Raw genomic sequence first — 22716 nt, 5'->3', positions numbered from 1 at the left:
ACTCAGATACTTCGATTAGGGCACATCAATCTCAATAGGATTGGGAGATTGGTGAAGAATAGCCTTCTAAGCGAGTTAGAGGAAAATTCTTAACCAATATGCGAATCTTGCCTTGAAGGTAAGATGATTAAATGACCTTTTACTGAAAAAGGTTATCGAGCCAAAGAGCCTCTTGAATTAGTACATTCTGACCTTTATGGTCCTATGAATGTGCGAGCTCGATGAGGCTATGACTACTTTATCAGTTTTACTGATGATTACTCGAGATATGGGTATGTCTATCTGATGCAACAAAAGTCTGAATCTTTTGAAAAGTTCAAATTGTTTAAGGCCGAAGTTGAAAATGCTTTGGATAGATAAATAAAAAAGCTTCGATCAGATTGAGGTGGAGAGTTTTTGGATTCTAAGTTCCAAGACTATTTATTAGAACATGGAATCATTCCCTAACTCTTGGCACTGGGTACACCTCAGCAAAATGGTGTAGCAGAGAGGAGAAATAGAACCTTGTTGGACATGGTTTATTCCTTACCGGATTCGTTTTGGGGTTTCGTAGTGGAGACTGTAGTATACATTCTCAACTATGTTCCTTCTAAGAGTGTTTCAAGAACACCTCTAGAGTTGTGGAACAGGTGTAATTTACGTCACTTCTGCATATAGGGTTGCCCAGCATATGTGTTTGAGGCAAATCCCAAGAAGTTTGAATGACGATCGAGGTTATGCCTCTTTGTAGGCTACCCTAAAGGTACATGAGGAGGTTACTTTTATGATCCATCCGAAAACAAGGTGTTTGTTTCCAAGAACGCTACTTTCCTGGAGGAAGATCATATTAGGGAGTACAGTCCACGTAGTAAAGTCGTGTTAAGTGAGCTTTCCAAAGAAACTACTGAAACTTCAACAAGAGTTGTTGAAGAACCTGATTCATCAACCGGAATTATTGATGATAGTTCATCTGGTAGGTCGGTTCCACCTCAAAAGTTGAGGGAACCTCGACGCAGTGGGAGGGTTACGAACCCACCTGATTGCTATCTAGGTTTCATGAAAATCCTAGCTATGGTGACAGATGGTGACGTTGAGGATTCATTGTCCTATAAAAAGGAAATGGAGGATGTTGACCAGGATGAATGGGTCAAAGCCATGAATCTCGAGATAGAGTCAATGTACTTCAACTCGATATGGGATCTTGTAGATTAGCCTGATGGGGTAAGACCTATAGGTTGTAAATGGATCTACAAGCACAAACGGGGTGTTGAAGGGAAGGTGCAAACCTTCAAGCCTCGACTTGTGGCAAAGGGTTATACCCAGGTGGAGGGAGTCGACTATGAGGAGACTTTCTCACCTGTTGTCATGTTAAAGTCGATCCACATCCTCCTGTCCATTGCAGCTTATTATAATTATGAGATTTGATAAATGGACGTCAAAACGGCTTTTCTGAATGGAAATCTTGAGGAGACCATTTACATGGTGCCACCCGAAGGATTCATTGCCCAAGATCAAGAGTAAAAAGTTTGCAAACTGAATCGGTCCATTTATGGGCTGAAGCAGGCATCTCGATCTTGGAATATTCGGTTTGATGCTGCGATCAAATCATATGACTTTGATCAAAACGTTGATGAGTATTATGTTTACAAGAAAATAGTATTGTATGTAGATGATATACTACTCATTAGGAATGATGTAGGTCTACTGACTACAGTTAAGAACTGGCTAATGACCCAATTCCAAATGAAAGATTTGGGAGAGGCTCGGTTTGTTCTGGGTATACAGATCTTTTGGGATCGTAAGAACAAAGTGCTAGTGTTGTCTCAGGCATCGTGTATTGACAAAATCTTGCTCAAGTACTCGATGCAGAACTCCAAAAAGGGCCTACTACCATTCAGGAATGGAGTCACTTTGTCTAAGGACATGTGTTCTAAGACGCCTCAAGAGGTTGAGGACATGAGACAGCTCCCATATGCATCTACCGTTGGCAATTTAATATATGCGATGCTTTGCACTAGGCCAGACATCTGCTATGTTGTGGGAATAGTTAGTGGATATCAGTCTAACCTAGGCCAGGGTCACTGGACCGTAGTTAAGAACATCCTCAAGTATCTTCAAAGAATGAGGGACTACATACTCGTGTATGGATCTCGGGATTTGATCCTTACTGAATACATGGATTCTGGCTTTCAGACTGATAAGGACTCTTGAAAGTCCACTTCAGGGTCAGTATTTACTCTTAATGTAGGAGCCGTAGTATGGCGGAACACTAAGCAGGGGTGCATTGCCGACTCCACGATGAAGCCCGAGTACGTAGTGGCTTGTGAAGCTTCTAAAGAGATCGTTTGGCTCAGAAAGTTCTTTACAGAGCTGGAAGTTGTTTTAGATATGTCTAGGCCCATCACCCTCTATGGTGACAATAGTGGTGCTGTGGCGAACTCCAAGGAGCCCAGGAGTCATAGTCGCGGCAAACATATAGAGCGAAAGTATAATCTAATCCGCAAGATAGTTCATCAAGGAGACGTGATCGTCACGAAGATCGCCTCGGAGCAAAATGTTGTTGATCCGTTTACGAAGGCTCTCACGACTACAGTGTTTGAGGGTCACCTTCAGAGCATGGGTCTATAGGACCGCCCGCGGCTGGACTAGGGCAAGTGGGAGATTTTGTTGCACTGAGTTTTTATGCCCTAGTTTATTATTTTGTGCCTAATTACTTGTACTCCCTACTTCGCTTTAGGACAAGTGGGAGATTGTTGGGGTTTGTGCTCTAAAGTCTTGTGTCCAGTAGTTTGTAAACAATTTTGTATGAACACTTGTGATGTATAATATAAATGATATTTACTTCACTACTTGACTTTGCACATTTAGATTTTACCACAAACCAATAAACTTAATATTCCTGGTTATCTGTATGTAACTTAAACATGTATGTGGTGACAGACAAGTGGATCATGTCTTGAGTGATAACCAAAATGGTCTGTAGTATATGGATATAGGAGGGAAACTTTATCCTGGTAACGCTACGAATATGGCTCGCTTTGTGGAATGGTCACAAGTGTTGTGACTTGTCACAGATGGTCTGATCCTGATCATTCGTGTAGGGGACATGCAAGCGGGGGTATCCTATACAAAGAGTTTGTATAAGACCTGACCACGAAGTGTTAACATCTCGTTATATAACACCGTTCATAACTGAGACTTCACTTCACTAGTATGACTGTAGGTAACATGACCTCAATCCTGAGTGAGTTGGGAACTCCTGCCATTGAGGGCAGTCCTTTGATTTACATGGGTGTGAGTGCCCAGAATGCCAACTCAAACCTACCATTTTGGAGATTCGTTTGATTTTGGTGCTGGGAACTCAGCTACACAAGATGGAATTTACTTCTTCCTCAAGGCAGAGATAAGTAGATAAATAGCTCCTTTAAGGGCTGATTCCAGGGCTTGAACGATGTGGCGCCACGCACCTTCTCATGGTCTGAGAGGTGTTCACACATAATAGGACTATGTTGTATTATTCATTAGAGGGATCAGTGGTACTTAAGAATAAAAATGTAATTACAAGGGCAAAACAGTAAATTGGCTTGCTGTAATTACAAGCATCTGTGAAGGGTCATCGTACTGATGATTAGTTATATCCAATGGACATAGAATTATATCTATGGCAAGAAGAGATCACTAGTCTTTAGTGGAATGCCTGACAGTTAACAGATTGTGAATATCATGACTAAAGAGTTTAGTAAGCTATTCACGTACCGTTGAAGCTTCGAGCCATAGGTCTATAAGGTCCTCTTGATAGCTTGGATACAAGTTGAGAGTCAGTTTTTTGGTCAATTTTAAATGTTCAAATTGACAAGAGGGAGTTTGATTATATATGATATAATTGAACGAGTTAATTAAATATGATATAATTAACTTTATGTATGAGATATATTAATTTGGAGAAAATTGGATATAAATATGATCTATATCTAGTAGAGAAAAATATTATAATTAGTATATGATATTAATTTATAAGTTATGAATGTGATAAGATCACATTCATTGGACGGTTATAAAGGAAATGGGAAGGCGCTTCTTCGTTCTAAATAATGGATGAATGCATTATAAATAGCAGACGGTGTGTTGATCTTAGTGTGCGCGGATATTGTGAAAAAGTATTGTCATCGTTTAGAAAATTAGTGCCTATACGATAGTGACTGCACGATCGCTTACATATATGATATTTCTAAACGATCGCATACCGATTACACCGTAGCACACTATTATCTAAACGATTGTTTACCTTTTTCCTAAGCGATCGTTTAGCTCCCGATATTTACTAAACGATCGTATAAACGATCACTTAGTTTTTCCTATGCGATCGATTAGACGATCGCTCAACCTTTTTCCTACATGATTGATAATGAGCAGAAATGCACATTATTACAGCACAAAGTTATAAAACAATGCAGGATTGTGATGGTAAAAATATACAATATTACGTCCAAAAGCATTAAGTTCACAACATTGTGATCGCATGCGTTCATCGCATTAAAACAACTAGCTTATGTATTTTTGTGCAGAAAATGTGTTGGAACAAGGTGGAAATGTGATCCGAAGAAATTAACGTCCGAGCGCATTAAGAGATTGTGACCGCAAGGCTATGTGATTATTTGCGCTCGCGAAAATCAGCTCAAGAAGGTGGCCGTATAGAGTCAGCGCATCTAGGTGAAAGCTTAATAAATCACGATGGGACAGAAAGTTGATGATGATCGATTTCGAATTAACTTGACAAGCCGTTAACGACATACTATAGCAAGTACACTCAACTTTTCGCTGACAATTATTCGACGCATCAGACAGAGAATTAATGACATCCCATCAGTGCAATCATAAGAGAGAAATAGCTTTTCACCTTGAAGCTCTATAAATACCGAAAGCCATCTTCATAGAATGAGTTTTTTAAGTTCGTTCAGTTCGCCCAGTTTACAGAGTTCACCATATTGACAATAGTTAGCCTCGTTCTTAGTTTTCATATACTTAGAAGGCGGAAGCAAGAGAAAGGAAAAGAAGCCGGAAGATCGTCCTGGTCAGCTCGTGAGAGTGCCAGGGAGCGTGGAAAACAGAGAGAGGGTCGACTCTTGCGAGAGCAATAATATTTTTTTAGCTGAGTAGAGAAGAACAGTGTAAAAAGCCTTGGGAAGCAAGAAATTGCTACCAGGCTCTTTATTCTTAATTCGCATTGTCATTCTATACTTCGATTATATTTATAGAGAAAGGAACTTGCATTTCTACATCTGTTCACTCTCTGTAAACTACACATGAGTAGCTAAAACTGTCGAATGGGTTGAGAAGCACTTAGCTAACATGACCTAGGATCTTCATTGCATGCGATCATCTTGTCTTATGTTACGCCCATCACCCTTTAGAGCTACTCGAGAGAGAGTCTAAAGAAAGAACCTAAGTTTTTAGAGAGCTAGGTTAGAATCCAAACTCGAGAGAGCAAGATTAGATCTGCATAAGGAAGAGATAGGGACTCAGAGATAAGCTCTGTTTGCAATCATGCATCGCATGTACCCTAGAGATAGGTGAGAATAGTATGCGGTCACCTTGTGTATATGTGCATCATTCGTCATCACATAGACAAGAATAGAGGCTTAAACGTAGGTCCTATAGACACCATTGCATACATCGCATGCGTTCTAAAACCAGAAGCCATAGAATTTACATTGAGAGATGACTTGTTGTTATATATGTGTAGCATGATCGCATAACATGAACACATTCCTAGGAAGTGTTAGCTAAATCCCTTCTCAACCCGTTCCCCTGCATACTTATCGCATCTTTCATATTATTAACTCTTTTCTTAACTCCGCCGCATATACTTTATATTGTAAACAACCAACCAACCAACGCATTATTTTGTTTATTACCGCAAAGTGATCTAAAAATTACCATCGCATACTATTTTTCTTAGTCCCTGTGTTCGACCCTAGGCTTACTAGGCAACTCAGTAGGATTTATACTTGGATCTTACTGAGAAAACTTGCATGCATAACGTATTTTCCACTATCGCATTACTTACCATTATTTCATTGCATAGCAACACGCATCAACGATCGTATAGACAATCGTTTACCTTTTCTTACACGATCATTTAGACGATCGCTTACTTTTACTACACGATCGTATACTTTACCTAAACGATCAAGCATATTGTATATGCGATAGACGACCACATCTCCCACTTGCTTGATCGTTGTGTACGGTCACTATTCCTTCTTCCCTCTACCAAATCCAAATAAAGCTCACACTTTGAATTCTCACTCCAAGAATACTGAGGGCTCTAAGTGGTGTTGTCTTCTCTGTTTCCTTCTATCCATGTGGTGACTGTTCGAGGTAGACGGTTGGGCTTCGGACTCGTTGTGAAAAAGAAATCTTCATCTGGTATGATTTCTTGATCCCTTTAGCATTATGAAAGTATGTTTGAATGTATATACGGTAATTCTGTCACAATAAATTGGAAAGATCCGCTTCCGCTCGTAGGTACTCTTGAATAAGAGTTCCTTCAATCCCACTCTAAATCACTGCCATTTCTGACGCGGTAGGTGAAATGTTAGCATCATCATATTCTTGGATACTCCCAAGGTAGGCATTCGTGATTGTTTCTTCTGAAGTATCAACGCATCCCACCCACTTTACGGTCGACCTTTTATCACGGTTATCACTCTGTGGCTGCAGCATTTCATGCGACGAACTGGTCTTCATGAAGTTCAAAACATGCGATCAACTTTGCAATGGTATGGGATCAGCGCATGCGATCGATTCCTGTGATAGCTACAAAAATAGACATTTTGACGCAGAATAACGCATGATAAAGGGTTAACGGGGATTTTCAGTGCTGATCAATGCAAGCTCACTTTCCCACATGAATTCTTATCAACATCAACGCATATTCTCAATAACCCTCATAATTCTAAGTAAAAGGCTACAATAGTTTGTATTTCGACAAGCTATCACACCTCCAAATTTAGAATCATGCTTGTCCTCAAGCATGTCTTATACTAAAAAAATTCAAAACTTGCCCTCTGACTCTTCCTTTGTGTTGACCAGTTTCTCAAAATATAATTTACTTGCACTTCTAACCATGGTGGCATCACTCTCTTCAAACTTAGCCACTTCTTCGAAGAGATATTTTCAAAGTTTAATTCTGCCAAGCCTCCGCTCAAAACTTTCTACTCATTGCAGAAAACTTTGTTTTTAGCTACCGCAATGTTTAAAATGGACACATTTGCAGGACCACTCCCACCCCCAAATTTAGAGAGTGGCAGGGTCCTTGCCAAAAAGCTAAAGACAAAATTATTCCAATATGCAGTAAAAGAGGTTTGAGCAGAGGTTTGCACATAATAAAACTTAAGACTGTCAAACTTTGAAGAAGCTACTAAAGTGAGGTGAGCCATGCGACATTTAGTAGTGGATGAAGTGAATTTACATAAGTATCATGATGATGTTAATTTGACAACGCAAAAGAAGGCAAGCAAGAAAAAAGGGATTTTAAAAGAATAACGTATGAAAAATAACAAGAAAAGAAAGATGCGAGCAGAATATCGATTGCGTTAATAATTTGGCGTGCATGCAGAAGAAATAGTCATGCGTTGAATGAGAGAATTCTTCTTTCGAAACAACACACCAAAAAGGAAATTATTATCGCACCCAAGAGGAGCAAATGCAACAGCACATCTAAGAAAGGCAATTGCAAATCTAAAACAATATCAATCAAATGAATAAACTAAATAAGTTAACTAGGAAAGCAAAGTAAAGATAGAGTTGAAGACGTCCCTGGAGAAATTGGAGTGAAGTCACCGCAAGGACTCTTCCATGCAGGGGATCGAACTCGCCTGCTTGGGTCAGGGAACTCATTGTCCCGACCACCAAAGCTTCCAGCATTTATTGGTCGCATGACGGTTACCATGCTACTAAGACTGCTTTTAGCTCATGCGACAATTAATCTTTCAATCTCAGGGTCAATATTGAATTCTGGCACATCACCTTCACTCAAATATCATTTGCAACTTGGTCGCACAAGCCACAATACGCCTAAAACAAAAAGGATGCTTGCGAAAACACACAACTTAAGTAAACTATTAGCTGCTTAGTCCCCGGCAATGGCGCCAAAAACTTGGTGAGAGGAAAATGCAATCTCTTGATATGGGTTGATTTCTATGCATTATGGTCATGCGTTAAACTGAAGAATATTCAATATTCGTTAATCGTGTATGCGATGACCATGTGTTCATGTCATAAGTTTTCTTGCTCTCTTGCCAAGTATAACGAGAATACAAGTTTCTCGAGATGATTCGAGGTTGAACACAGGGACTTGTAACTAAATGATGTTTGTAAAGTAATGTGTTTGCGGCGAGTAATAAGAATAAAAAGAAAGAAGTTAATTGCTATGCGCTACTCCTACTTCTAGCTAAACAGACTGTGCAATGGAAGTTTGACTACGAGAATTGGTAGAAATGCGGCAACTGTTAACGCATAATAAGATGCATGGAGAAGTAGAGTTATGGAGGAGAGAAATTCACCGAGTCATTAAGTTTGGTCGCAAGGGTAATCCCAGCTCGCCACACTAATGCATCGCACACCTCTCGGTGGCCAACCACATGCTTATATCTCTATAACGCATGGTTGCGTTGAACATAAGATTATTCCTATCTCTAAGAACACTGCTTACTTTTCTTAGTGAGTTCCACTTACCCTCTCGGGCAGTTGGTTATAGCTACTCAGCTCTTAGACAAGCATTGCGATAGCCTCACACTAAGCAAAGAGTATTGACTCATTATACTCGCGCAATGCACACCTCTCGATCCGCAAGATTGAGTATGCGATAGCTCTTACAAACTACACTTAACTCATTGCGATGAAAGTAAAAGATGATAAAGAATAAGAAGATAATGAAAATGGCGTTGAAGAAACTAAAGAGATGCATTGATTACAAAATGTGTTAATGTCTTAAGCCAAAATGTAATATAATACAGAGGTAAGACGAGAGGTGGAGGGCTAGATGTAGGTAATCTCTTGCTTCCATCAGAAGTATGTCAAGGTTGTCGGTGGTACCATGGATGAATGATGGAGTAGTCTTTCTCGATCTCTATCTTCGACGAAGCTCCAGTCGTCACTCGGAAAGGGTTGTGAGAATGAAAAACTCTCAAAGTTTGTTTGCTCACGCTCTCATCTATGATCACAAGAATCTGCCTAAGGTCGAGACTCAGATACTTTGAATTTGGGCTCCAAGGCTCTATTTATAAAGCTCAAATGCCGACAACATTGGTAGTCCCATTCTAAATCATTTCCATTTCTGATGCGGTAGGTGAAATGTCAACATCATCATATCTCTTTGATACTCCCAAGGTATGCGTTCATGATTGTTTGTTCTGAAGTACCAATGCATTCCACCTACTTTGTGATCGACCTTCTATCACGGTTATCACTCTGTGGCTGTAGCATTTCATGCGACGAACTGGTCTTCATGAAGTTCAACACATGCGATCAACTTTGTGATGGCCTGGGATCAACGCATGCGATCGATTCCTGCGATAACTACAAAAATAGACTGACGCAAAATAACGGATGATATAGGGTTAGCAGGGATTTTCAGTGCTGATCGACGCAAGCTCACTTTTCCACATGAATTCTTATCAACATCAATGCATATTCTGCTCAACAACCCTCATAATTCTAAGTAAAAGGCTACAATAAATTGTATTTCTACAAGCTATCAATCCCTAAGGGCTAAGTATAATTAATGTTTTCTTGGTGTTGGGAAAGTTGGTGTTTGGAGGAAATTAGGAATCCAAGAAGAGACTAGAAAGCTAAGGAGGCTTGGAGAAAGAGGAATCCTTGCTTGTGAATTATGAGTAGTTTCATTTTCAATTGTTTTAATCTATAATTTGTAGTAGATGGATGATGCTGGGTACTTTATCCTGGTGGCACTACAAATACAATCCGCTTTGTAGTTGTTACAACTGTTAAAAGTGCTAAAAATGATTTGATCCTGATCATTCATGAGAAGACATGTGAGCGGGAGTATTCTATACAAAGAGTTCGTATAAGATCGAACCACGAAATGAATTGTCTCTTTATATAACACTGTTGCTAGAAGCGACTTACATTTCACATGGATGACCATAAGTGACTTGACATGAATCCTGAGTGAGTTGTGAACTCTTGCCTATGAAGGCTATCCTTTGATCTGCATGGGTGAGAGTGGCATATTTTGTCGACTCAATATGCCTACCATTTTAGGGATTCGTCTGATTGGGGAATTGGGAACATAGTAACATAAGAAGGAACTCACTCTTTCCCTACTGTTCGGGTAAATAGATAAATTTCTCCCTTAAGGGCTAACTTCGAGGCTTAAACAATGTGGCGCCACACCCTCTCCTGGCCCAAGAGGGGTTCGGTTATAATTGAGCTATAACTAATAATTCATTAGAGGGATCAATGATACTTAAGAAGTTAGATGTAACTATAGGGGTAAAATGGTAATTTTGACCTAGCTGTACTTATGAACAATTTGTGAATGGTCAACGTGCTGTTAATTGGTTATATCTAATGGACATAGAAATATATCTATAGTACGAATAGTGCAGCTGTCGACCTTTAGTAGAGTGATTAACAGTTAATGAAAGTTGATTAATTTAGTTAAAGAGTTTAATTAATTAATCAAATACCATTGAAGCTACAATTTATAGGTCCATAAGGTCCCTCATTAGCTCAATTGGGATTAATGAGAATCAAATTAATTTTTCATTAATTTGAATTCTTCAAATTAATAAAGGGAATTAAGTATATAAAATATAATTAATATAATGTTTGTGGTGCATTATAATATAAAGTTCTATTTGAGAGAACTAAATATTTGAATATGATTCAAATATTAATTATATAGATGAGATTCATATACATACTATAGGTTAAAATTAATATGAATATGATTCATATTAAATACTATAGGTTAAATGAGAGAATAATAAATTATAGGTTATATTATATATGATATAATATAAACTATAGTTTATGTGTTATATTAGATATAACATATATATATATATATATAGAAAATTCTTATAAATAGAAAATTCCAAAAAATATTTACACTTTATAGAAAAAATGTAAATATTTCTAAATATTTTTTTTTATATTTAAAAAGACCCCTATATAATATATATTAAGTATTAATTAAAATTCAAAAATTTTTAATTTGAAATTAAAATTCCTTTTTGAATTTTTTGAAATTCAAATAATTGGGGAGGGAATTATTGTAACTCCCTCAACTCACTCTCTCTAATAACCAATGTGAAATTGGTTTAACGTATAAAAAGATATTTTACTTTTCTTCTTCTCCCTACATTCTTTAAGGCCTGTAAAAAGAAAAGAAAAAAGAGAAGTTTTTTTGTGATCGTTTACTCTAAAAAATCAAACTTCTCCCTCATTTAAAATTAATCTTTTGAAGCCCACATACTCTCAACGATTCTCTATCTTGAGAATAATAGGGAAGAGCTCTTGGTGTTGTCCGTTTTTATTGTTGCCTTTTAGGCGTTCGTTAACTGTTGGGCATTTCACTAAAGATCGGCAGCTACACTCTTTGCACTACAGATATATTTTCGTGTCCATTGGATATAACCAATAAACAGTATGATGACCCTTCACAAATTGCTCGTAAGTACAGCTAGGCCAAATTACCGTTTTGCCCCTGTAGTTACATCTAACTCCTTAAGTACCACTGGTCCTTCTAATGAACAATAAATCATAGTCCCACTATGACTAAACTCCTCTCGGGCCAGGAGAGGATGTGGTGCCACATTGTTCAAGACCTATACCTAGCTCTTAAGGGAGCAATTTATCTACTTACCCTTGCTTCGGGGAAGGAATGGATTCCATCTTGTGTAGCTGTGTTCCCAGCTCCACAATCAGACGAATCTTCAAAATGGTAGGCTTGTTGAGTAGGTGATCTAGCCACTCTCATCCATACAAGTCAAAGGACCGCCCTCGTAGGAGTTCACAACTCACTCAGAATTAAGGTCATATTACCTATGGTCATCCTGGTGAAATGAAAGTCTTTATTATGAACGGTGTTATATAATGAGACTACACATTTCGTGGTCTAGTCTTATACAAATTCCTTTATATATAATATCCCCGCTCATATGTCTAATACGTGAATGATCAGGATCAGATCATTTGTAACACTTTAAAACAATTGTAACACCTACAAAGCAGGTCATACTCGTAGTGTCACCAGGATAGGGTACCCAGCCTTATCCATCTACTATAGACTATTTAGGTTATCACTTAAACATGATCCACCTGTATGTCTCCACATACATGTTTAAGTTACAACGACAATCTTGGATGTTAGTTTCTTGGTTTATGGTTAATGCAACTAAAATATCACATATTTTATAGACAAAGTGAATAAAATATCATATATTTTATTAATCACAGAAAAGTTTGTTCATACAAAGTTTACAAACTATAGGACCCTATGAGATTTAGGGCATCAACCCCAACACTATCATATAGTCTTGGAATCTTAAATCTATATACTCTCCACCTCGATCAGATCAAAGTGTTTTAATAGTCTTACCTAACAAATTTTCAATTTCTGTCTTATACTCCTTGAACTTTTCAAGGACTTCAAACTTATGTTCCATTAGGTATAAGTAACCATACCTCGAATAATCATTTATAAAAGAGATGAAGTAATCATACTCTCCTCGAGCTTTTACATTCATTGGACCACAAAGATTCGAATGTATGAGCTCTAAGGGCCCTTTGGCTTCATAATTTTTTCCACTAAAATTTCTTTTAGTCATTTTACCCTCAAAGCAATATTCACATGGAGGTAAAGAATTATCTTTTAACTCACTTAGAAGTCCATTCTTTACCAATCTCTCGATCCTATCAAGATTAATGTGACCTAATCTTAAATGCCAAAGATAAGTATTGTAGTTTCTTGGAGAAATTATTTGCCATTTAGTTTGAGTATTAGCAGTTTTAAACATCTCATAATTTATAAGTGCTTTTGTTTCGGTTGATCTTAACACAACAAGTTGTTTTCTAATTTTGCCGAACAAATATATACCCCATTTTTTGAAATGGACATTTCATTACTTGTAAAACATATTGAATACATATGTTCGATTAAGCAGGAAATAGATACTAAGTTCCTTTTCATTTTAGGAACAATATACAGACTTTCTACGAAAATAAATCTATTTCCAAAAAATAACTTTGCAACTCCCACTACATGAGCTGAAATGGCGTCTCCAGTTCCAACCTTGAGCATCATTTCACCCTCAACAAGCTGCTGGAAGGAACTAGTTCCCTGTAAAGAAGAACAAACATGATCAGTGGCTTTTGAATCAAGTATCTAGGTATTGTGGTCATTTTCCACTAAACATGTTTCTAAAATAAGTAAATCACATTTACCTTCCTTTTCCTTCTTTTCCTCAGCAAGGAAGTTTGGGCAGTTTCACTTCCAGTGACCTTCCACATTGCCATGGAAGCACTTGTCCTTTTCGGCCACCTTGGCCTTTCCCTTACTCTTTCCAGCAGAGGGAGCCTTTCCCTTTCCTCCTTTCTTCTTTTATACCTTCTTAAGACCAGAAGGTGAGGTTATATGTTTAGTTCCTGAGGATAAACCCTTATGGAACTTTCTGGAATGGGCAACATTTTCCTCTCCTTCTACTGGTCCCTTACCTTTCATAAGTGACTGGTCTGCAACTCATTCAGGAGAGTCGTTATGATGTACTGGATTTTATTCATAACCGCGTTGCTGCGGAATTGAAGAAAGCTCTTCAAAAGAGATTCTAGAATAAAAGACACCTGACTTTGCTCGTCAATGACTGCTTCATTCATTTTAGCCACGTTGAACTGGACCATCAGGTTGAGAACATTTTCTCTAACTGATTGGCCTTCTTTCATTCGTGCATTATAAACGTATTTGAGGGCCTTGTGCCGGATCTAAATAGACGCCCAAACATACCCTGAAGAGACTCCATGATCTCACGCGCAGTGCGCATGGCCTTATGCTTCTTTTTTAGTACATCAGATAGACTCACCAAGATATAGACTCGGGCCTTTTCATTGGTCTTTGTCCAACGATCATATGCATCCCTAACATTTAAGGGTGCATTTCGAGTGGGGACCTGAGGACACTCCTCAGTTAAGACAAACCGTTGATCATCGATAACAAAAATCATATTTAAGTTCGATTTCTACATCACATAAGTTTCGTCGGTTAATTTCTCTTTTTTAAGTAAAGCGATAATTGAGGAAGACATGCTAAAAAACAAACAAACAAATGGTTGTTTTCGTTATGTTTGCCTTAACTCATCACACAAAATATCCAATCAATTTAGCAAAACCAAACAATCATAGAACCCTAAATAAACTATTGATTTGATTTTGCAACGATACTTCAGAGGTTTGAAACAACAACCACCGAAGAGTGATCAACTATTCCCCCCCCCCCCCCCCCCCCACCCCCTCTTCCCAAATTGAGACTATCTCAGCTAATTACTAATTTCATAATAACTTTTTTTTCAATAGATCTTAGCTACCATTAATTTGGTCAAGGATTCATTAACTCGTTTAATTCATCCTGTAAATGTGACTCTTTCATTTTCGATTTTAAGAGGTATGCTTCAACAAGCTACTGTTAGAAAAGACAACTGTTGAAAATTAACCTAAGGAATCCTATCCATTTCTGGAGTTTGCATTGTTCCAAAACCTATGATTAGGCTCTTCGAAGGGATGGTTGCTCTAGGACGACACGCAGGCAGATCATAAGAATATCATGGTACAACCTAATGAAGGAGACTGTAGGATATGTTGACACGTGACCTTCTCCCACTTACTCTGAACATTTCCTATATTCACCTTGATATTGACCCATGCAAAAACTTTCCGAAGGGAGGCTGCACCCAGGGCAACACGAAGTCGAGCAAAGATCTCACGGTATGAACTCTTAGGGATGTGAGAGCGTAAAAATGGTATATATTATATACCATTTTTCTCCCACTAAATTGTTCTAATTATTTTAGGATTTTGTTATACTTAGCTAAATTTCGACTAATGAATCTATCTAAGTTTATGCCTATTATAACTTTTATAATAAGATCTTTATACTAAAATTCTAGGTGTATTAAACCATTTAATTTACCTAATGATATTGCATGCTAATAGGATCTTGGTTAATTCAACTCAGGTTCCGATCCAGTTCTCAGTTAGGAGGTGTTACGTAAACCGTCAACTTAAATACCTTCAATAGAACTGTATAGGTTGAGTTCTTTTATAACCTTAATCCTATTTGTCCTACTTAGTCAATTTTAAACCTATTTTAAAAGAAACTAAGTAATTATTATAATCTAATTAGAAATGTGATTTTTCTAATTAATTTTAAATAATTTAAAATTAATATATTTTTCCTAAGATCCTATATTTGCATGCAACTCTTTGTTATATGTTAATGGTTGCTAATCATTAAATTTTCATAACTATTACAAATTTTTATAATTAGTCCTATTACATGCTCACAAATTTTAATGTTAGTCCTATTTCAATGAGATTTTTGGAGAAATTTGATTCATGAAATTTGAACTTTGTATTTGTATTAATTTCTTCAATATAGCGAGTACAATCTCTAATATATGATCCTTTAATGCTTTCTCTAAAAAAATAAACTTTAATCTTCAAGCTTGTTGATTTTCTTAGATGATTGGGCTTGTGGCTCGATGATATTCCTAGAGTTGACTTGTTGATCAACTTGTATTAGCTTCTAGCTTATTGATCATCTTAGATCAGCCTTTGGAGCTTCAAACTTCTAGTCTTTAAGCTTGAGAGTTTTCGCCTTCAAAATTTGAGAGCTTCATGGCTTCAGTCTTCAGAACTTGAGATGAGTTATATTCTTTTAGATCTTCATAGCTTGAAGGAGTTATATCCTTCAAGTCTTTAGAACTTCAGTATTTGGTACTTCAAATCTTTAGAGAGTTTTGACTTTTAGTTCTTCCAACCTCCAGAAAGTTGTAAACATGAGTTCGATAGGAGTTTTAATTTTCTGGAATTCAAGAAAAATTTATTCTTCCAAGTCTTCAATCTTTAGAAGGTTATAATCTTGAGGTCGATTTGAGCTTTAGAGTCTTGAAATTTTCAGAGCTTCAAGTCTTCAAAGTTTTATCACTTCATTGTCAATGCTTCCAACCTCCCTCTCAAATGAAAGGGCAAGATCTCTATTTATAGAGGATTTCCACGGACTTTAAGTTGGCTTAAACTCATTTGTTGTTGGACCCAAATATTAGGCTTGAGCCAAATCTTTAATTTGGTCCAAAATTTCACATGGACTTGAATTGGGTTGGGCCTGAGTGACTTTAATTACTTAGCTCGATCCAACTTATTATTTTCACAATAGGCCCGGGTTTTCCTTGATGACATGACAATTTGTGATTAATCGAAATTTTTCATTCAATAACCATTTTGCTATATTATTTTCATTTTTTTTAAAATTTTATTAAAAAAAATGAAAATGACAATGTTAAATGTTAAAAAAAAAAATTTAGACCTCATGTTGTCTCAGGTCAGCTTGGTGAAATAATTTCTTTAATTAGTCCTCTTCTATTTAAAAATTCTCTCTCTAAACAACAATTTATCTAATTAATTCAGTAAAGATTTTTTTTAAACAAATCAATTCTTACCTTCAAAATTTCACCCTAATTTTTTAATATCTCAAACTGAATCCTAAAATTCGACTATTGCAAAATTTAACCTCTATTCAATTTTTTAAAAATGATATAAAAATCTCAAAATTTTTATTAATTTCAAATAAAACCAAGCTTTGAATAATTAACCCAAACTGACAGATTTTATGAGAGAAAAAAACAACACAACTATAGTGTGGCTTTTCTTTTGAAACTTATTGGTATCAACTTTTGTAGCACATAAATTAAAAGTTTAGGGTACATATTAATACAAAGTTGAAACTTTATATTTTTTTCTTAAAAAAAATCTAGATTTAGATACTATTTTGATTCATGTACTTTTGATTTTCTTTTTATTTTGGTCATTGTGCTTTCAAATTTTGTTTATTTTGGTATCTGTACTTTCAAAATATTCATTTTGTTCATTATAATTTCATCTTTAATTCATTTTGGTCCTTATACTTTTAAAAGTGACCATTTTGATTTATTAAAAATAAAAGTAAAAGTGAAAATCAAGGGACCAAAATTGATATTTTTTAGAAGTACACGAACTAAGTCTAAAATGTACATTTTTAACATATAAAGACAAAATTTGAAAGTACATTGATCAAAATAAATTAAAGTTGAATATAAAAAGACTCTTTTGAAATATAAAAATATGAGTTAACTTATTTACAAATATAACAAAATATTACTGTTTATCCGTAGTAGATATTAATAGATATATATTAGTGCCTTACTGTTTATTATAATGACATTTTGCTATACGTGGAGAAAAATTGAGCAATTTTTTTTATTTAAAACAATTATCGTTTATAAGCCAAAAATCTATATTTATTTTTAAAAGTCATTTAAAAAAATAACCAAAAACAATTATTTGCTTGAGGAAATTTTAATTTCTCACCACGTGCCAAGTGCGTGAGCAGCCTTAGAATGTTTGGCAGTTAAACAGCTCGGAGAACTGGAAATCTGAAAATTTTGAGAACAGGAAATTTTTTTGCTATTTTCTTCTTCTTCTTCGTTCTCTTTCTCCAGTGATCCGATTCAGTTCATGGCGAAATTTTACTGTTTCAATCTACTGTTTTTCTTCTCATTATCGATCTCATGTCTTCTTCGGCGAGCTTCAAGTTCCTATGCAGGTTCCGCTAGCTCAATCGTCAATCCTGCGAAAGTCAAACAAATTTCATGGAATCCTCGGTACTTAAATTTCTCACCCTTCTGCTCCCTCTTCTTGTTGTGGTAGTTTCAAAGTTTTGATAATCGATTTGTTCACGGTCCGATGTTCCTGTTTCAATTTGAATGATTCTACAGGGCTTTTGTGTATGAAGGTTTTCTCACGGACTTAGAATGCGATCATCTCATCTCCCTCGTGAGTCGAATTAGAATCGATTCATTTTCCTTTTCTGATACGCGATTTTTGTTTTGTTTAATTTTTGTCTTGTTTAAATTAGGCTAAAGCGGAGTTGAAGAGATCTTCCGTTGCGGATAATTTGTCCGGAGAGAGCAAAGTCAGCGAGGTCCGAACTAGCTCTGGGGCGTTTATTCATAAAGCCAAGGTTTGTGCAGAGTTTGCTAATTATAATTCTTAACTTTCCCATTGAGAAGTATAGTGGTTTGATTTTGATATATTATGCTTCAACTTTTAGTTTGAATCACCATCAAACCTAAATCTTAAACTCTTAGCTTGATATGTATTGGTTGGATATACTTTTGAGATTTCCTCATGGGTTCAAAGATTAGTTTGGTTCATGTTCATGAGATCCATCTATTGAATATTGGTCTGATTTATGAACTCTATCATCAATGAAATGAGTGATGAGTATATGACATTGCAGTAATTTGATCTTGAGATCATCCATTCCAAGATACTGGTATAAATCACCATTTGTGAAAAGCAAAAGAAAAAAGAAGTTTGAACTGTTGGGTTGGAGCAACTTTTATTAGTTAATCTGTTCATCAAAGGGACGGCTGTTTAGAACATTGGTATCTTGAATGACAACTTTTTGAAGGATGTATCTAGCAGCCTTAGCTGATTGAAAGTTCAAATTTTCCTGTCTTAGTTGACTATTGTAGCTGGAAAACATTAATGCTATCCTTGATCGAGTATATAGATAGGGAGCCCGTTTTTCTTATAAACACCAAACCTGATGAGGCAGTCTCTATCTCCCTCTGTGTACTTATTGTTCTACATCTGATGTAGGATCCTATTGTTTCTGGTATTGAAGACAAAATTGCAGCATGGACATTTCTGCCAAAAGGTATAATACCATTAGTAGAAGCACGCAAATTTCTTGTCAAATCCCATAATCTATAGCAATTTATCCTAGATTACAAACTGCTCTCCGTTATCGTAAACTAAAGATTGAATTGACTGACAATTGAGTGTGAATTGTAAGATCTTTATTATGACAACTATGGATTTTAACAGGATATGGGCTTGTGCAATTGAATTCTGAATGTTGGGTTCTCAAGTTCTATCTATGCTTATGAGTGAAACCATAAAGAGAAATATTGGGCTAGTTATATTGAACTCTAATATGGAAAAAAAAAAAAAAAAAAAAAAAAAGGGATAATGAAATGCTGTGTGTCGGACAAGTTCTAGTTCTTATTTTCTCCATGCAATGGTATAGTTCCATGTGCCGATTTTTTTGCAATTTCAATATAAACTAGTGAACTTAGGAACACATGATCCCTGTCATAATTGTGAAATAAATAATCGATCAATAGTCTGTGCAAGAATTTTGCAGCTGGAATCAAACAGAGTTTGGACTAAGCCCTTCTCTTTTGTTTTTTGTTTTTCTTTTTTAAAAAAACTATGAATGTGAAACTCTATTTATATAAGGTGTGGAACATTTGACTCATGCATTGATAGCTTGTTTGTGTATTGATATTACTGGTAAATGGGAACTTGAATCTGCTTGGTTTCAGAAAATGGAGAAGACATTCAAGTGTTGAGATATGAATATGGGCAGAAGTATGATGCACACTTCGATTACTTTGCTGACAAGGTTAATATTGCCCGAGGTGGACATAGAATGGCAACCGTTCTCATGTATCTTTCCGACGTGGAAAAAGGCGGTGAAACTGTGTTTCCTTCTGCAGAGGTCCATCCTTACATTTCCCTTCAATCCAATTAATTGCAACTTCTTTTCTTTATTTTTTTTAAACTACTGTGGCCATATTCAAGTACCTTTTCATAGTACAATATTCTTTGCAAACTATTTCTCTCAAGTTACCTACTGCAGGAAGATATATCAGTTTCTACTTGTTGACTTACTTCATCAAATACACTTGTTTTTTAAAAACTAATTGGAATCGTAAAAGTTTCCTGCCTTGGTAACGTGTGCTGTCAGTAATTGATGATGTTTTTAATCAAAATTTCAATATTGAGTATTTTTGTTCATCCATATGAGTTCAGGAGTCTCAAAGACGCCAGGCTTCTGAAACAAACGATGATCTCTCAGACTGTGCAAAGAAAGGGATAGCAGGTTAGTGTTTTAACCAATAGTAGAAATCAGTTTTCTAACTCCTGTCCTATTTGTGACTATCGTCCGAACTTGTCAAGATTCCTCTCTTTAATCTCCATGTTTAAAATATTCAGTAAAACCACGAAAAGGCGACGCTCTTCTCTTCTTCAGTCTCCATCCAAATGCTATTCCAGACATAAGTAGTCTACATGGTGGGTGCCCTGTGATTGAAGGTGAGAAATGGTCAGCAACGAAGTGGATTCATGTCGATTCTTTCGACAAGATCATAAGAGACCATACGGACTGCGCTGATGAAAATCCAAGTTGCGAGAGATGGGCTGAACTCAGCGAGTGCACGAATAACCCGGAGTATATGGTCGGATCTCCCGAGCTTCCTGGCTACTGCAGGAAAAGTTGCAAGGCGTGTGCATAAACTTGGGTCCATTCTTTGTGCGTACTCCATGCCTTTTTGTACCTGTTCTCAATATTTTGCAGAATTTATCCAGAAACACAAATGATAGTTTTTCGAGAGCATTTTCATTGCAACGTTTTGTGAAAGTTAGCATGTGTATTGATTACTCAATCATGTAACATTATTTGAACAATAATGTAGTTTGGAAAGTTATTTTGGTTTTTATAGATCATCCGATTGTTTTTGAGTTCATACATCTTTTGGAAAGATGATTATAAAATGTGGGCATATGGTTTAGGTATATGATTATTTGCAATGTCATAAGTCAACACAAAATTATAACCCACTTTGATTGACTTTAAGTGCAATATATATATTTAGACACGCTTTTTAAGCACTTAAAAAAGTGACATAAACGTACTCTAAATGTAGCATGCAACTATTACTTTTACAAAATATAACAATTGGGTCTATTGAACTCAAACATAAATGGATTATTTAGAGACTCACTAATGTGAGGAGGAGCTAAAGTTGATTAAAGGTTGATATATCTATTATAATTTTGAATCTTCATCCATGGAAAGAAAAAAAAGGTGAAAAATAACAATAATTAGAAACAATAAGATACTTAAAAAAATACTTCAAGTACTCACTATTTGATTTAACCAATGAGGACACTTTAACAACCATTTACCAATAACTATTGGATGAAGATTTGAGTCTGAATGCTCCCTAATAATTATTGAACACAGACTCGAAATGACATTGTCGTTTTTCACTTGAACATTGAACATTGTCATTATCTCCTCCATTTATTTATCCTCAGACTATTCATTAATTAGACAAAGTATTAAAAACTTTTGAAAAGAAACAAATACTTATGAAAAAGAATTATAGGTCTTGCTATTTGATAACAATATTGTTTTTAGTTTTATGTTTTTGAAATTTATGATTCTTATCTAGTAATGTTCTCATTATGGTTTCACATTTGTTAAAGAAACATCTCACTTCTTAAAACATGGCTTTGTTCTTTAAAATATCAGTAGAAAGTGGATAACGAGACAAAAAAAAAACCTTATAGATGAAAGTATTATTTATACGTTTAATTTTTTAAAAAAATAAAAACTATATTATATTATATATACGACCTCTCACTCCAAAGAAAACTCCTCAATAAAAAAATATAAATAAATTCAAAATAAAAGTAATGACAGCAAAAAAGTTTTGTTTATATTTTTTTGAACCAAACCAAATCATCAACAAACAAAAACTCAATTTATTCGAATAGAACTGAAACCTCCACAATCAATAAATCAAGTAATTAAGAAAGTTCAAAACTTAATATTATTATTTTGGAGAGAAAAAGTTGATGAAGTTTGAAATGAGAGAATTTTCGACCAAACGAAGAAGATTAAACAAGTGAGAAAGATTTCAACCAAACGCAACATTAAAAAATTTGTAAAATTATGAACCAATCAAATACAACATTAAATTAAGGAAATAAATACATGAAAAAAGGGATTCTGATTCTCTCTTGCATTTTGATTTTCTCACAAAGCATGTTATTTCCAACTGTTCCACTCTATTAAATTAAAAAGAAAACAGCTGTAGGATTTGTTGTACCATTTTTCAATATCAAATAATTTTCTATCAATTAACAAATCAAATCATAGGAAAGAAGTATCCCACAGATCAGACGGTCGGAAAATGGTTGCTGTTTTGTCTCAAATTAGAGATTTTGTTGAAGAAAAACAAAATACACAGAGCAGTAGCAGTCAACTCCTTTTTTTTTTCTTTAGGATAAAATAAGTTTCAAAAGTGACCATTTGAAAATTAATTTTAAATAATTTTCAAATTAATTTGACCGTCATGTAATTATTGAAAAAATGAGATGTCATGTTAAGGTGTTAAAATTTAAATGAGATGACCAATTTAATAATTTTAATATTGTTTCTTTTTAATTAGATGATATTTCCATTTTCTCCTTAGTAATCTTTTCCTTTCTCTCATCCTTTTCCTTTTTTTCCTTTTATCAAAGAGTAATATTTTAGTGCATTCTAAAATATATATATCTTCCTCTTACTCATATAAAAAAAAAAAATTTGAAAAAAAAATT

At 35.5% G+C, this 22716-nt stretch overlaps 1 protein-coding gene across 1 annotated transcript; it reads left to right on the top strand.

The window, feature by feature from the left end:
* The first annotated feature begins 17604 nt into the window (after positions 1-17604).
* On the top strand, positions 17605-20852 carry LOC120089738 (putative prolyl 4-hydroxylase 4). The gene is made up of 7 exons (XM_039047155.2): positions 17605-17918; positions 18033-18090; positions 18173-18277; positions 18922-18979; positions 19650-19825; positions 20140-20209; positions 20323-20852. Exons 1-7 carry the CDS (start codon positions 17773-17775, stop codon positions 20619-20621), a joined length of 912 nt encoding a protein of 303 aa, XP_038903083.1. The 5' UTR covers positions 17605-17772; the 3' UTR covers positions 20622-20852.
* Positions 20853-22716: the final 1864 nt, after the last annotated feature.

The sequence above is a fragment of the Benincasa hispida genome, chromosome 1, assembly GCF_027475165.1.
Source record: "Benincasa hispida cultivar pf3 chromosome 1, pf3_genome.v1.1, whole genome shotgun sequence".
In the NCBI taxonomy this organism is placed as follows: Eukaryota; Viridiplantae; Streptophyta; class Magnoliopsida; order Cucurbitales; family Cucurbitaceae; genus Benincasa; species Benincasa hispida.
Note: the sequence above shows the minus strand (reverse complement) of the source record. Positions and strands in the feature narration are given on the sequence as shown.

What these genes read in the sequence shown, in the direction of transcription:
- LOC120089738 (XM_039047155.2), top strand. Translation starts at nt 17,773, where the DNA reads ATGGCGAAATTTTACTGTTTCAATCTACTGTTTTTCTTCTCATTATCG. An exon ending in GCGATCATCTCATCTCCCTC is followed by an intron (nt 18,091 to 18,172) that starts GTGAGTCGAATT and finishes TGTTTAAATTAG; the next exon opens with GCTAAAGCGGAGTTGAAGAG. An exon ending in CGTTTATTCATAAAGCCAAG is followed by an intron (nt 18,278 to 18,921) that starts GTTTGTGCAGAG and finishes CATCTGATGTAG; the next exon opens with GATCCTATTGTTTCTGGTAT.